The sequence below is a fragment of the Benincasa hispida genome, chromosome 2 (assembly GCF_027475165.1).
Source record: "Benincasa hispida cultivar pf3 chromosome 2, pf3_genome.v1.1, whole genome shotgun sequence".
Classification (NCBI taxonomy): domain Eukaryota; kingdom Viridiplantae; phylum Streptophyta; class Magnoliopsida; order Cucurbitales; family Cucurbitaceae; genus Benincasa; species Benincasa hispida.
Window position 1 is genome coordinate 55,536,065 of NC_143479.1, and position 13,118 is coordinate 55,549,182.

Sequence of the window (13,118 nt, forward strand, 5' to 3'; positions counted from 1 at the left end):
GTAGGATCTGGCACATACTTTCTAAGCATTGCCACATGAAACACGTCATGACTACGAGATAATTCTGGAGGTAAATCCAATCTATATGCCATTGGGCCAACTCTTTCTATTATCTCGTAAGGTCCAATATATCTCGGGCTTAATTTTCCTTTCCTACCAAACCTGAGTATTCCTTTCCACGAAGATAACTTAAGAAATACTTTATCACCAACTTCAAACTCCAATTCTCTTCTCTACTTATCGGCATAACTCTTTTGCCTGTCTTGAGCTGTCTTAAGATTATCTCTTATCATCTTAACACTGTCTGATGTCTGTTGCACCAGTTCTGGACCTAGTAATTTACTTTCATCGACTTCATCCCAACATATCGGAGTTCTACATGGCCTTCCGTATAGTGCCTCATACGGTGCCATTCCGATACTCAAATGGTAACTGTTGTTATACGCAAATTCGATCAACGATAGATGCGTATCCCAACTACCTTTGAATTGCAATACACATGCTCTCAGCATGTCCTCTAATGTCTGGATTGTTCGCTCAGACTGACCATCTATCTGTGGATGAAAAGCAGTACGAAAATATAACTTGGTTCCCATAGCTTTTTGTAAACTAGGCCAAAACTTTGATGTAAATCTAGTGTCTTGATCTGATACAATTGAAACTGGAGCTCCAAACTAACTCACAACTCGATCAACATACAACTTAGCTAATTGGTCTAGGGTAAAAGTAACTTTAACACATAAAAACTTAGCTGTTTTTGTCAATCTATCCACAATTATCCATATACCATCATAGCTCGCTGGTGTCCTAGGTAATCCAAATAGGAAATCCATTGTAATATGCTCCCATTTCCACTCTGGTACTGGGAGTGGATTTAGTAATCCTGCTGGCCTCTGTCTATCCGGTTTAACTTGTTGACATATTAGACACCTATCAACATACTCCGCTATTTCTCTTTTCATACCAGGCCACTAGTACGATCTCTTTAATGTTTTGTACATCTTCGTACTGCCCGGATGCATAGCATAGGCCGAACTATGCGCTTCTTCTAGAATAGCTTGTTTAAGTGCTAAGTTATTAGGTACGCATACCCTACCTTCTTTTAATAGCACTTTGTCGGCTCTTAATTGGTAGTTCGTCCTCACTCCTTTACCTATTTCTTCAGCTAACTTCTGAAGATCGGAATCCTTTAACTGTTCACGTAGGACGCACTTGAAATGAAGCTAGTAAACCTCCTGTTTGACCAACTAATAATGTTGCCCTAGCATTATACAACTCATGAATCAGTGTACCCTTCACTGAATTGATATTAGCTCTAGCTGATCTGGTTTTTCGATTAAAGCATCAGCTACCACATTTGCTTTACCTGGGTGATAATCAATGGTACAGTCATAATCTTTGATCAGCTCGATCCATCTTCTCTATCTCAAGTTCAGTTCCTTCTGATTAAAAATATATTTCAAATTCTTATGATCCGTGAATATATGACAACGCTTACCAAACAGGTAATGTCTCCACAACTTTAGAGCTAACACAACTGCTGCTAACTTCAAATCGTGCGTAGGGTAGTTACATTCATGCTTCTTTAACCGTCGAGAAGCATAAGCTACTACTTTTCCCTCCTGCATCAGCACACATCTTAACCCTTGTCGGGATGTATCACAATAAACCTTAAACTCTTTACCTGGTGTAGGTAGAGTTAATACTGGTGCTGATATTAACCTTTGTTTCAACACTTGAAAACTATGTTCGCATTTTGGTGACCTTTCAAATTTTGCATCTTTTCTAGTCAGGTTTGTTAATGGTAGAGCTATCTTAGAAAAGCCCTCTACGAATCTCCTATAATAACCTGCTAAGCCCAAAAAACTGCGTACTTCTGTTACATTCAGGGGTCGTTCCCAGTTGACTATTACTTCTATCTTTTGGGAATCAATGCTAACTCCATCAACTGAAACTATATGCCCAAGGAATACGACTTGGTTTAACCAAAAATCACACTTACTAAATTTGGCATATAACTTCTCCCTTAGCATTTGCAACACCATCCTCAGATGTTCTTTGTGCTTCTCTACGCTACTAGAATACACTAGTATATCGTCTATGAAAACTATCACAAACTGATCCAAATAAAGATGAATATATCCTATTCATCAAGTTCATAAATATCGCAGAAGCATTTGTCAATCCAAACGACATTACTAGGAACTCATAATGTCCATACCTAGTTCTGAATAGAGTCTTTGGAAATCTGTGTCTTTCACCTTCAACTGGTGATAACCTGATCTCAAATCTATCTTAGAGAGCACTGTGGCTCCCTTTAATTGATCGAAGAGATAATCTATACGAGACAATGGGTACTTATTCTTAATGGTCACCTTATTCAACTGTCTATAGTCTATGCATAATCTAAAAGTACTGTCTTTCTTCTTAACAAACAAGACTAGCGCTCCCTAAGGCGACACACTGGGTCTAATGTACCCCTTATCTACAAGTTCCTGTAACTAAACTTTTAACTCCTTCAGTTCTGTTGGTGCCATTCAATATGGTGCCTAGGATATAGATGTTGTACCCAGGACTAACTCAATAGTAAACTCTATTTCCCTGTCAGGTGGTAAACCTGGTAACTTTTCAGGGAACACATCTAAGAATTCTTGTACCACAAGTACATCCTTAGGTCTCAGCTTCTTATCCTGCGAAACTGCTACATAGGCTAAATAGGCTTCGCATCCCTTACTCAGCAGCTTCCTAGCCTTCACTGCTGATATTAAACTTCCTGGAAGTATTCTTTTACTTCCTACCAGGGTTATCTCTTTTTCACCTGGTTTTCTAAACACTATTTCTATCCTAAAACAATCCATAGTGGCATAGTGTTTACTTAGAAAATCCATACCTAAGATAACATAAAACTCTAGTAATTCTAATGGAATCAAGCCAACCTCTAAACTTTGATTTCCAAGAATTACTTCACAATTCCTGTAATATTCATGTACAACTAGAGTATCTCCTACAGGCGTAGAGATAAACAAATCCTCATTCATACGCTCAGGCACTCTATTTATATGCAATGCACACATGCTAGTTATGAATGAGTGCGTAGCAACATGATCAAATAACGCATAAGCGGATTGTTTACATAAAGTTATCGTACCAGTTATGACATCTGGGGCCTCTTCCGCTTCCTAGTGTGTCATAGCGTATACTCTACCCTGCTGCTGTTGTTGTTTCTGTTGGGGTCGTCCAGCTACCCCTTTTTGCTTAGCTGCACCGGATCCCTCACCTCTAGTTTCGGTCGCTCTGGGTTGGTCTACAACCTGGGTAACCCTTCTTTGCTCACTCTGTGCTCCATGACCTAGCTGAGGACAATCTCTCTTGAAATGCCCCGTTTGTCCGCATTGGAAGCACACATTCCTATTGCCATAACATACTCCTGTATAGGGCCTACCACAGTTTACACAAAGTGGTCTCCTTACTGTACTAGCTACTGACTCACTAGCACGACCCGATATTGATCTACCACTCGGTTCAGCTGCAGGTCTTGACCTCTTTTGACTCGAACCTTGTTGGCTCGTGCCTCTAAAACTTTTCATCCCTGACTGTCCAGAGAACGGGGGTCTAAAACTTTTACTTCTCATTTGTCTCGGCGTCCTAAACTGTCCTGCATCTGGCTGGAGTATATCTTCCTTTGCTACACTCCACTTAACTCTGATAGCGGTCTCAACTAACTAAGTGAAATTTACCCAATTAGATGTAGAGGTAACGGGTGTACGTATCTTTCTTTTTAGGCCATTCTCAAATCTTCTACACCTCTCCTTCTCTTCCGCAATGATCGGAAGGGCATACTGAGATAACTCAGTAAATCTTTGCTCATACTCAACAACCGTCATCACTCCCTGAGTTAGCCTAAGGAACTTCTCCCTCTTCGCTTCTTTAAAAGCACTAGGGTAGTATTTATCCTCAAATACTTGTTTGAACTTAGACTATGTCATAGTTTCCGAACCACTCCTTCTGACCTCTATCACTTTCTACCACTTCTCAGCCCTTTTCTGCAGCAAGAATGCCACTAACTCGACCTTACGGTCCTCAGGGCACCTCATAACCTTAAAAAATTTCTCAATCAAGTCCAACCAGATCTCAGCATCTACTGGATCTGTGGCTCCATCGAACGTCATGGCTCCTAAAGCTTTCAGCCTCCAACGCCAACTTTCTTCTCTACATCGGTTTGAATCAATCCTACACTTGCCGCCAATCTATGGGCGATTCTATTAAACACTCGATCCTCCATCTAGGGATCTACCCATACCCATGGGGTACTCAACTCATTTGCAGAAGTCGCTTTCTGCTCTACTGAGTCTTTATCTCTTTTCCTCTTCGGATCTAGGTCCCGTCTAACTTCAGGACCTCCGCTGGTAGGGTCAACATTCCTCTTCCCAGTCTGCCTGCTCAGCCTTCCACTTCTCCTCAGCATCTTTGCCTAGTTATTAAGTACACATGTCAGAGACTTACTTATGGGACTTAATCTAATGCATGAACTCTCTCTTTCACCCAAAATCTTATGCTTTAATACTAAGCTGGTATCAACTAACTCTTTAACCTTCCCAAAAACTTATGCTCTGATACCAAGCTGTCACACCCCGTCCCAAACCACCCTCTTACCTAGGAAAGGGCGTGACTGCAACAGTTATCAACCCTTTGGTTGATACTTACTGCCTAATAATTCTTGCGGAATAACTCTGATACCAATATATAACTCATATACAGCGGAATATCTTTAGGCCAAAAATTTATTAATTCAGAAACAAAAGATGTTTAGAGTCATTACAACACTAGATTCATAAGTCCCAAAGCCCAAAAACCCTAGTCCCTATATGAACAACGGAAACATGTGTACAATATTTACAGTAACCACCTAAACCGACAGGTTACAATATCTTTATCCTTTAGTGGCAGAGTAGATGCAGAGTTATCTCCTGAGGATTTGACCGCTACCTGGGGGAAAGGAAAACATTTGAAAACGGGGTGAGCTTGCTAGCCTAGTGAGTGACTTAAGAAAGATAACCGATTCTCATGCAAAAATCTCAATAAAGAGTTTAAACTGAAATATAAGCTTCTACAGTACCTAGTACTGCAGTATAAACATTTTCCAAGCATAAAGCATATAAAGCTATTTAAATCATGAAACAGTAAAACCGTTTCTCAGTTGAGAATAACCCTACTGTGGTTAAAAATAATCCCAACACCAACTGCTAGTCAAGAGAGAACCCTTTTACTCAATCTCTGACTCTAACTACCTACGTTCATGTGGCCATACTTCATACCTTAGGTACTTCTGCTCAGATACCTTCTCAAATGTCCTTTAGTATCGAGCTGCTAGGATACCTTCTCAAATGTCCTTCGGTATCAAGTTGGTTTGGTACCTTCTCAAACGTTCTTCAGTACCAAGTTGGTTAGATACCTTCTCGAATGTCTATCTGTGATTTATATATTGTGGTAGACATTTTTGTTTGTCTCTGACTACTTTGAATTTATGATATATGCTATGATATAAATGAATTTTATGATATATGCTGTGATATAAATGAATTTTATGATATATATTGTATTTACATTGTGTTGTCATATGGATACGGTTGTATCAAACTTTCGAATGGCACAACAATCTATTTGAGTAAATTTATATTTCATATACTAGTTATAATATTAGCAAGCATATAATACAATGTTCTAAAGTATATTTAAAAATAACTATGAATCCAACGGAAAAGCCAACAAGCTGTCATAAAACCAACTATATTTGAGTACATATCAAATATATTTACCAATATATTTCATATATTTGTTAGAACATTGCCAAATAAACAATGGAATAACATAATACAAAAAATCAACATAAAAAACGAAATAGAAAATAAAATCATATTAAATGTCATTTTCTCTCTCCAAATGAAAATGGAAAAAATTTATACTAAATGTATTGTCTCTTTAGGGAAACATATATATAAAAAAATGAATATAAATTAAATAGAAAAAGGGTAAGATTGTCCAAAATTAACACTAAAACACTTCTTTGAAAAAAAAATCCAAATTTAAAGATATTTATGAAATATATGACCCAAAGATGATTTTTTAATGTAAAAATCCCATATAAGAATCGTTTTCTAGAAATTGGGGGAAAATATTTATTATTAAGTACACATAATAATCAAGTTTTTATTTTGGTCTCTATACTTTAAAAAAGTTCATTTTAGTCATTGTACTTTTAAATTCGGTTCATTTTGGTCATTGTACTTTCAATTTTGGTTCATTTTGGTCATTGTACTTTCAACGTTGGTTCATTTTGGTTCTTAAACTTTTTTTTTAAAAAAAAAAAAAAAAGTTACTATTTTATCTTTTAAAAGTGAAAATGAATGGACTAAAATGATAACTTTTTAAAAGTATAAGGATCAAAATGAATCGAAGTTAAAAGTACAATGACTAAAATGAATATTTTTAAAGTATAGGGACAAAAATGAACAAAAGTTGAAAGTATAAAGACTAAAATAAATAATTTAAAAGTATAAAAACCCAAACCAAAGGTATAAGGACTAAAATAGTATTTAAATTTATTTTCAATATTGAATGGTTTTTTTAAGTAACATTACAGACGTAATCTCAGAATTTTGACGTGAATTTACACTTTAGATTTTAGAATTTGATAAAACAGTTGAACTTTTAAGGTTTTATTCGGCATAAGATTTAAATATATTTTTAATAGATCAAATGATGAATTAGACTCCAAATTAAAAGTTTATGAACGTTTCTTTTGAGAAACCTTTATTTAAGCAAGCTATTTGAAAAACAAAATTATATTTATGAATGGAAAAAAGCTTCACTATTTATTTTAGCAAATTTATAGATAAGACAATAGAGAAACGATCTAAGAAATAGTACGTTTTAAAAATATTTGTAAATATGACAAATATTGAGGAAAATTTGTATGGATGACCCATTTTTTGGATCCAAAATATTAAATTACCCATTTTAAAAAAATAATGTCAATTAACCCTCTGCTGACATCATCGTCATACCAAATTACGTAAATTGCCCTTACCTCTTCATCTTCTTACATTTTTATTGAAAACCAACCAAAACTAAAAAGTCTTCATTCAAATTTCCCACAGCTAACGACTTTGTATCGTTCATAAACTAAAAACTCTTTAGAATCCATCATTTTGGCTTGCAAATGATTCCACTACCGCCGAAAAATCGAATCAGATCGGTAAATCTTTCAATTTGTGCCTGAAAATGTCTTAAATTAATCGGTAATGGGGCTTTGTGGGTCGTTCTGGGTTTAGAAATACTGTGAACCTATGGTTTTTTTTTTTTTTGGTTCTCAATATGTTATGTGATTGAAGATGAGTAGAAAGAGTTTGTGAGCGAGATAAGTGAGAGTGAAATCAGTAGAGCGATACTAGAGAGAGCGACACCATAAAGTGTGGGTCATTCTGGGGTTTAGATATACTGTGAACCTATGGTTTTTTTGTTTATTTTTCTGGTTTTCGATGTGTTCTGTGGTTGAAGACGAGTAAAATGAGAGAATTTGAGCGAGATAAGTGAGAGTTACTAAAAAGAGCGACACTAGAGAGAGCGAATCCAGTGAGAGCAAATCCAGCGAGATTTAAAAGAATGTTTTTTTTACAATTCTTTTTCCTGAAGTAGTTTGCTGATTGAATCTTTATTTCATGCAGAAATGATTTAAGATGTCAACACGTTTCAGAATACCCTTAGTCGACCAATTTCCCTGTCAAGTAACGAGCTTAGCCCACATTGCTAATGCAAACAAGATTGTGGAGGAGAAGCTTACCCCAAGGCAGTTAGACATGTTCAAGAGAACAATTTTTGGGCGATTTGTAGACGTTGACATGGTGTTTAACAACCCAATTATCCATCATATGTTGCTAAGAGAAGTGAAGAAGACGATATCTGACTCAATGTCATTCTCTATTTTTGGAAAGATCGTCACTTTTTTTAAGGATGTTTTTTTGTTGATGATTGGTTTGTGGCGATCCCCAACACGAGTTAATCAGAATGAGCAGTCCTCGTATGAACTTGCAATCAAGTATTTTGGTAATCAAGTGACGAAGGACACCTTACATATCCGTCTACTTGAAGAAAAATACAAGGAGTTGGAGTTTGGAAATGATGAGGATGCTGTGAAGATCACAGTAGTCTATTATACTGAGGTTGCAATGATGGGAAAGAACAAACAAAAAGATGCAATGGACCTCAAATGTTTTAAGGACGTTCAAAACTTAGAGTACTACAACAGTCTTGATTGGGGTACCATTATTTGGGAGAGGACACTGGATGCCCTAAAGACTGCATTGAAGGATGAGAGCAGTCTATACAAGATGAAGGTGAAAGAAAATAAAAATTATGTTGTGAAGTACTCTTTGCATGGATTTCCACAAGCGTTCCAGGTAAATTTGTTTAACATAATAATCGTGTTGCTTAATTTAACATTACTATTGTTCTTAATATATGTTAAATTTTATTTAGGTATGGACATACGAGATCCTAGCTGCATCAGTAGCTGGGAACATTGCGGAGCGAAGGAGCAAGGTGGCTTTGCCCCATATATTACGATGGTCATGCTCCCACTCAGAATCCTTCAAAGTACTCGAGAGAGAGATATTCGAGTCTAACAATGTACGTTTATTCTATGCATAATATATTTATCTGGTTGTTAAATTGACATTAACCAATTTACTGGGTTGTTAATGCAAGTAAAGGTTAAAGAGGGTACTGTCATGACAGATGCTGAGAGGGAGTTTCGGGATACCCTAGTTGATAGACGACCTATATTTGATCTAGGTGTGGATGATGATAGTTCTGAAAGTGGCAATAGGTTGACTAGTGATGGGGGTAGTTCTGAAAGTGAAAGTGACGGTGATGATCATCGTGGAGATGACAATGATGAACGTGGAAGGGTGGAGGGAGGGGATGAACACGAGCATTATGAGCACGAGGATGCTGAATGTGGAAGGGTGGAAGGAGGGACATACACACCTAGTGATGATATGTTCCATGATGTGGTGGGGGATGTACGCGATGAGGACGAGTTGAACCCACCTGGTGTCTATCTTGCAGACTCCCATAGAGAGCGATCTATGGATGAAGAGTGTCCTGAGTGTGCTGCCCACAGGGAGGGAGCCAATCCCAACGATTTTATTTATTCATATCTGTGGACCTTGACAGCTCACTATCGAGGTTGGATGGCCGTATATCGACTTTAAATAGTCGTGTATCCAATATGGAAGAAAAACATGACAGACATGAAAGGAAAAATGTCGGCCATCCTGTCACTGTTGCAGTCTATGTGCAAGGTTTGCATTTACTATCATTTTATGCCTTTACGTGTTTAGTTTTTACATGTTCGTGAACTCATTATTTTACTTTACAAATTGAAGGGTTCCATGGTGAATGAAGAGACGACAAGGTCACCCATTTTATCTCGGGATCCTGATACCAATAATGTGACTGCCTCCGATACTTCCATCCCCCTGTAGAGCACCAAAATACCACCACTTCACCTACTCCCATCCCCCCTCTAGAATCCGATACCACCATAACATCACCAACTGACGTCGAACCTATAAAGGTTAACATCCTACAAACAGAGCCCAATATGTTTACTTTACTCACCATGCCACATACAGAGGCCGACATGTCTGACATCCCAGAGGCCGACACTTTTGGGATTGTTACGACCACAGAAGAAGTTACACTGATGACTAATTTATTGATCAATAATCTTTGTTTATATTTTTATATTTCTTGATGAGTAACTTTTTGTTATTTGTTTGTGTAGGAATCTCGAAGAACTAGTCGTAAGAGGAAAGTTGTTGATAATATACACCTCCAGCTCAAGTAAAGAAGAAAAGTGTGGTTTATATTTTTATATCTCTTGATGAGTAACTTCTTGTACTTTTATTGACATAGTAATTTTTTGTGTAGACCAACTTTATTTTATTTTATAAAAGAAAAATTTTCTACCTGGCCTGACATGTGCATGCACAAGTTCACCATCTTGCCAATTGGTGTAACGGTAAATTTTAATATATTTTGTTGCGCATAATCATTTTACTATGGTATATTTCGTTACTTAACTTTTCATTTTATTTGGCAAAGTCACCTTAATGCTCGTGGCGGAGTATTTAAACGAATAAAGAATAAGACACTTCTGGAGGGTGCCCTAGCATGGGAGGATGAAGACACGTATAAGGACTACGTCACCAGTAAATTTGATGTCAAATGGGCAGATGTGGATTTCGTTTATATGACAATGAATATCAGTGAGCACTGGATGGTCCTTATAATGGACATTAACAGAGGCCACATATTCGTGTTTGATTCACTTCTGTCATACACACCAATGACAAAGCTGGTGAATTGGCTAGAGCCATTGACTTTCACAATACCATCCATACTTCACTACTGTGACGTGGATCGTCCAAAGCCGGACCTATCCACAGCCTGTTGGAAAATCTCGCGATCTATGAACGTCGACATATAACACGGGTCGCTTGATTGTGGCATCTTTGCAATAAAATTACTAGAACACCTGGTGACTGGTGCTGATCCGTCCGTAATCACTCAAGAGAAGATGAGTGAATATAGGATGCAGTTAGTGTGTCAATTATGGGCGAACATTCCATATTTTTTATGTGTATAGAACACGTATTTTTTATTGTATTTTTTGTGTATGTAAGAACATGTATTTTTTATGTATATAAAAACATGTATTTTTTATGTATGTAAAATATGTATTTTTTATGTATGTAAAACATGTATAAAACAATTTTATCAAAGTTCAAAGTTCAAAGTTCAATATTATACATTTTATCAAAACATGTATAATTGAGCTACTGCTCTTTTCATTATATCAATAGTATATAGAACATTATATCAAAGTTCAAGGTTCAAAGTTCAAACATTGAGAGAGCGAGATTTTGAAAGAGCGTGAGATTGAGAGAGTATGAAGTTATTGTTTTTTGTTACAAGTATGAAGATTGAGAGAGTATAAAGATTGCTATTATAGAAATACTCCAACTTGTTATTGTTTTTGTTTACAAGATGAAAGTACGAAGTATGAAGTGTTACAAGTATGAAGTATGTTAGAAGTATGAAAAAGTATGAAGTATGTTACAAGTACGTTAGAAGTATGAAAAAGTATGAAGTATGTTACAAGTGTGATGTATGAAAAACTGATCAATGGTATTTATAACAAATGAAACGTTTCAAGTTAGTTATAAACTAAACTAGATGAAAGGTGTTTGTGTCACGGTTTCTGGTATTTTCAGCACGTTGTACGGTTGTGAGCGGTTCACTATAATTTTGGCGGTTATGCCCATAATTTCCACACTAACCACATTTCATTTGTCTGCGAAATTCTCCTTTGGATGGTATTCTTCTCACTCTTCGTCGCCCGACTTGTGCCACAAACTTCGGAGGAAGGATAGTCTTTTTTACATATCCAGGAGGTCTTTTCCATTCAGATATGTGGCCAAGTGGATTTATAGGCTCCGCATCCGTAGTCATTAGAGAGTCCACTGTATAAAATCGACTGTAAAGACTCTGGATGGGTATATTTCGTTCCTTGGCAGCAACAATTGCATGCGAACACAGAATACCAAGTGATTCGAATTTCTTACACATGCATTCCTTCATGTGAAGATTGACAATACTGTCCAATCGATTATCTCGCACGTGGACCCGATAACAATCAATAGGCTCAACCCGATATTGTCTGCCCTTATCGACCTCACTTGCCAATCGAGTTTCACAGTAGTCAGAGTGCAATGTCATTCGAGATGCCTAGTAATTCCTCTATTCATAGAACCACGATTGGAGCATTCCTCTAACATGTTCAATCAAGCATACTATAGGTAATAGTCGATACTCTTTAGTTAATGAATTGAAACACTCTGCACTGTTGGATGTCATGTTATCATATCTTCGTTCTATTTGGTAAACCCGTGCCCACCTTTGAAGACCGATGTCTTCCAGATATTTCGTGACAACACCATCTCGAAAACTATGAAGTTGTTCCCATTTTGTTTGGAACTCTGTCATGCGAAATGCCCTTGCTGCATCTCTAAATATCCCAACAACCGTGCTATCCTTAAAGTTTGTAACAAGATTTTGTTCTATATGCCATGTGCACAATCCATGAAATGTCGTGGAAAAAAAATGCACGAATAGCATTGCTGATAGATACCATCTGATCAGATACAAACACCAAATTATCGGGTTCTTTGATACTGTATTTCAAGTTTGACATAAACCATTTCCATGATCGATTGGTTTCATTGTCTACTATTGCATATGCTAGTGGATATAATTGATTGTTCCCATCTATAGAAACCGCAACCAACATGGTGCCTTTGTATTTTCCTTTCAAGTGCGACCCATCAACAATTATCACAGGCCAACAGCTTGCAAAACCTCTAATACAAGGCCCTAATGCCATAAACATATACTTGAAATGCACCTCATCTTCAAGTTCGATCTCAAAGACTGTACCTAGATTCTCTATTTTTAACGCTTCTCCATAAGCATGTAGTATGGAGTATGAGTATTCTGGAGTACCTCTAGTGAGATCATACCCGGCTTCCCTTGCACGCCACGCTTTATCATAACTTATGTTCACGCCATAATCTCTCCTCATATCCTCAACAATATGACAAGGTTTATAAATACGTCCCATTCCTGTGAACTTATCTTTAATCAACTGACTAACAACCATAGCAGTTGCTTGTCTATGGTCGTGATTTAGAATTCCAATGGAACATGTGTACGAACTGTAGTACTTTGTGATCTTGAATATATCAGACCCTTCCATTTTCACTGCATGAAAACTCCACTTACATGTTTCCCCAATACATTCGACAGTGAACAAAGATTTGGTTGACTTCTTGACCCTAACTTCAAAATTTTTGTTGATGGACAGAATAGATAATCTCATTTTCAAGTTATTTTTGCTAAAAAATAGTTGACCAACTTCAACGTCCTCTGTCCCAAATGAAGAGGTACCAGACATAATCAACTCTGTCCTATGACTTGAAAACACATATGGTGGA

General features: G+C 37.0%; 2 protein-coding genes across 2 annotated transcripts; both read left to right on the top strand.

The window, feature by feature from the left end:
• The first annotated feature begins 7,736 nt into the window (after nt 1–7,736).
• LOC150038015 (uncharacterized) lies at nt 7,737–8,706 on the top strand. The gene is made up of 2 exons (XM_090311110.1): nt 7,737–8,456; nt 8,536–8,706. The coding sequence occupies exons 1-2, from the start codon at nt 7,737–7,739 to the stop codon at nt 8,704–8,706; spliced, it is 891 nt and encodes a 296-aa protein (XP_090167236.1).
• LOC120070856 (uncharacterized) lies at nt 7,740–10,674 on the top strand. The gene is made up of 4 exons (XM_090311324.1): nt 7,740–8,456; nt 8,536–9,362; nt 9,447–9,637; nt 9,848–10,674. Exon 2 carries the CDS (start codon nt 8,757–8,759, stop codon nt 9,270–9,272), a length of 516 nt encoding a protein of 171 aa, XP_090167450.1. The 5' UTR covers nt 7,740–8,456; nt 8,536–8,756; the 3' UTR covers nt 9,273–9,362; nt 9,447–9,637; nt 9,848–10,674.
• Nucleotides 10,675–13,118: the final 2,444 nt, after the last annotated feature.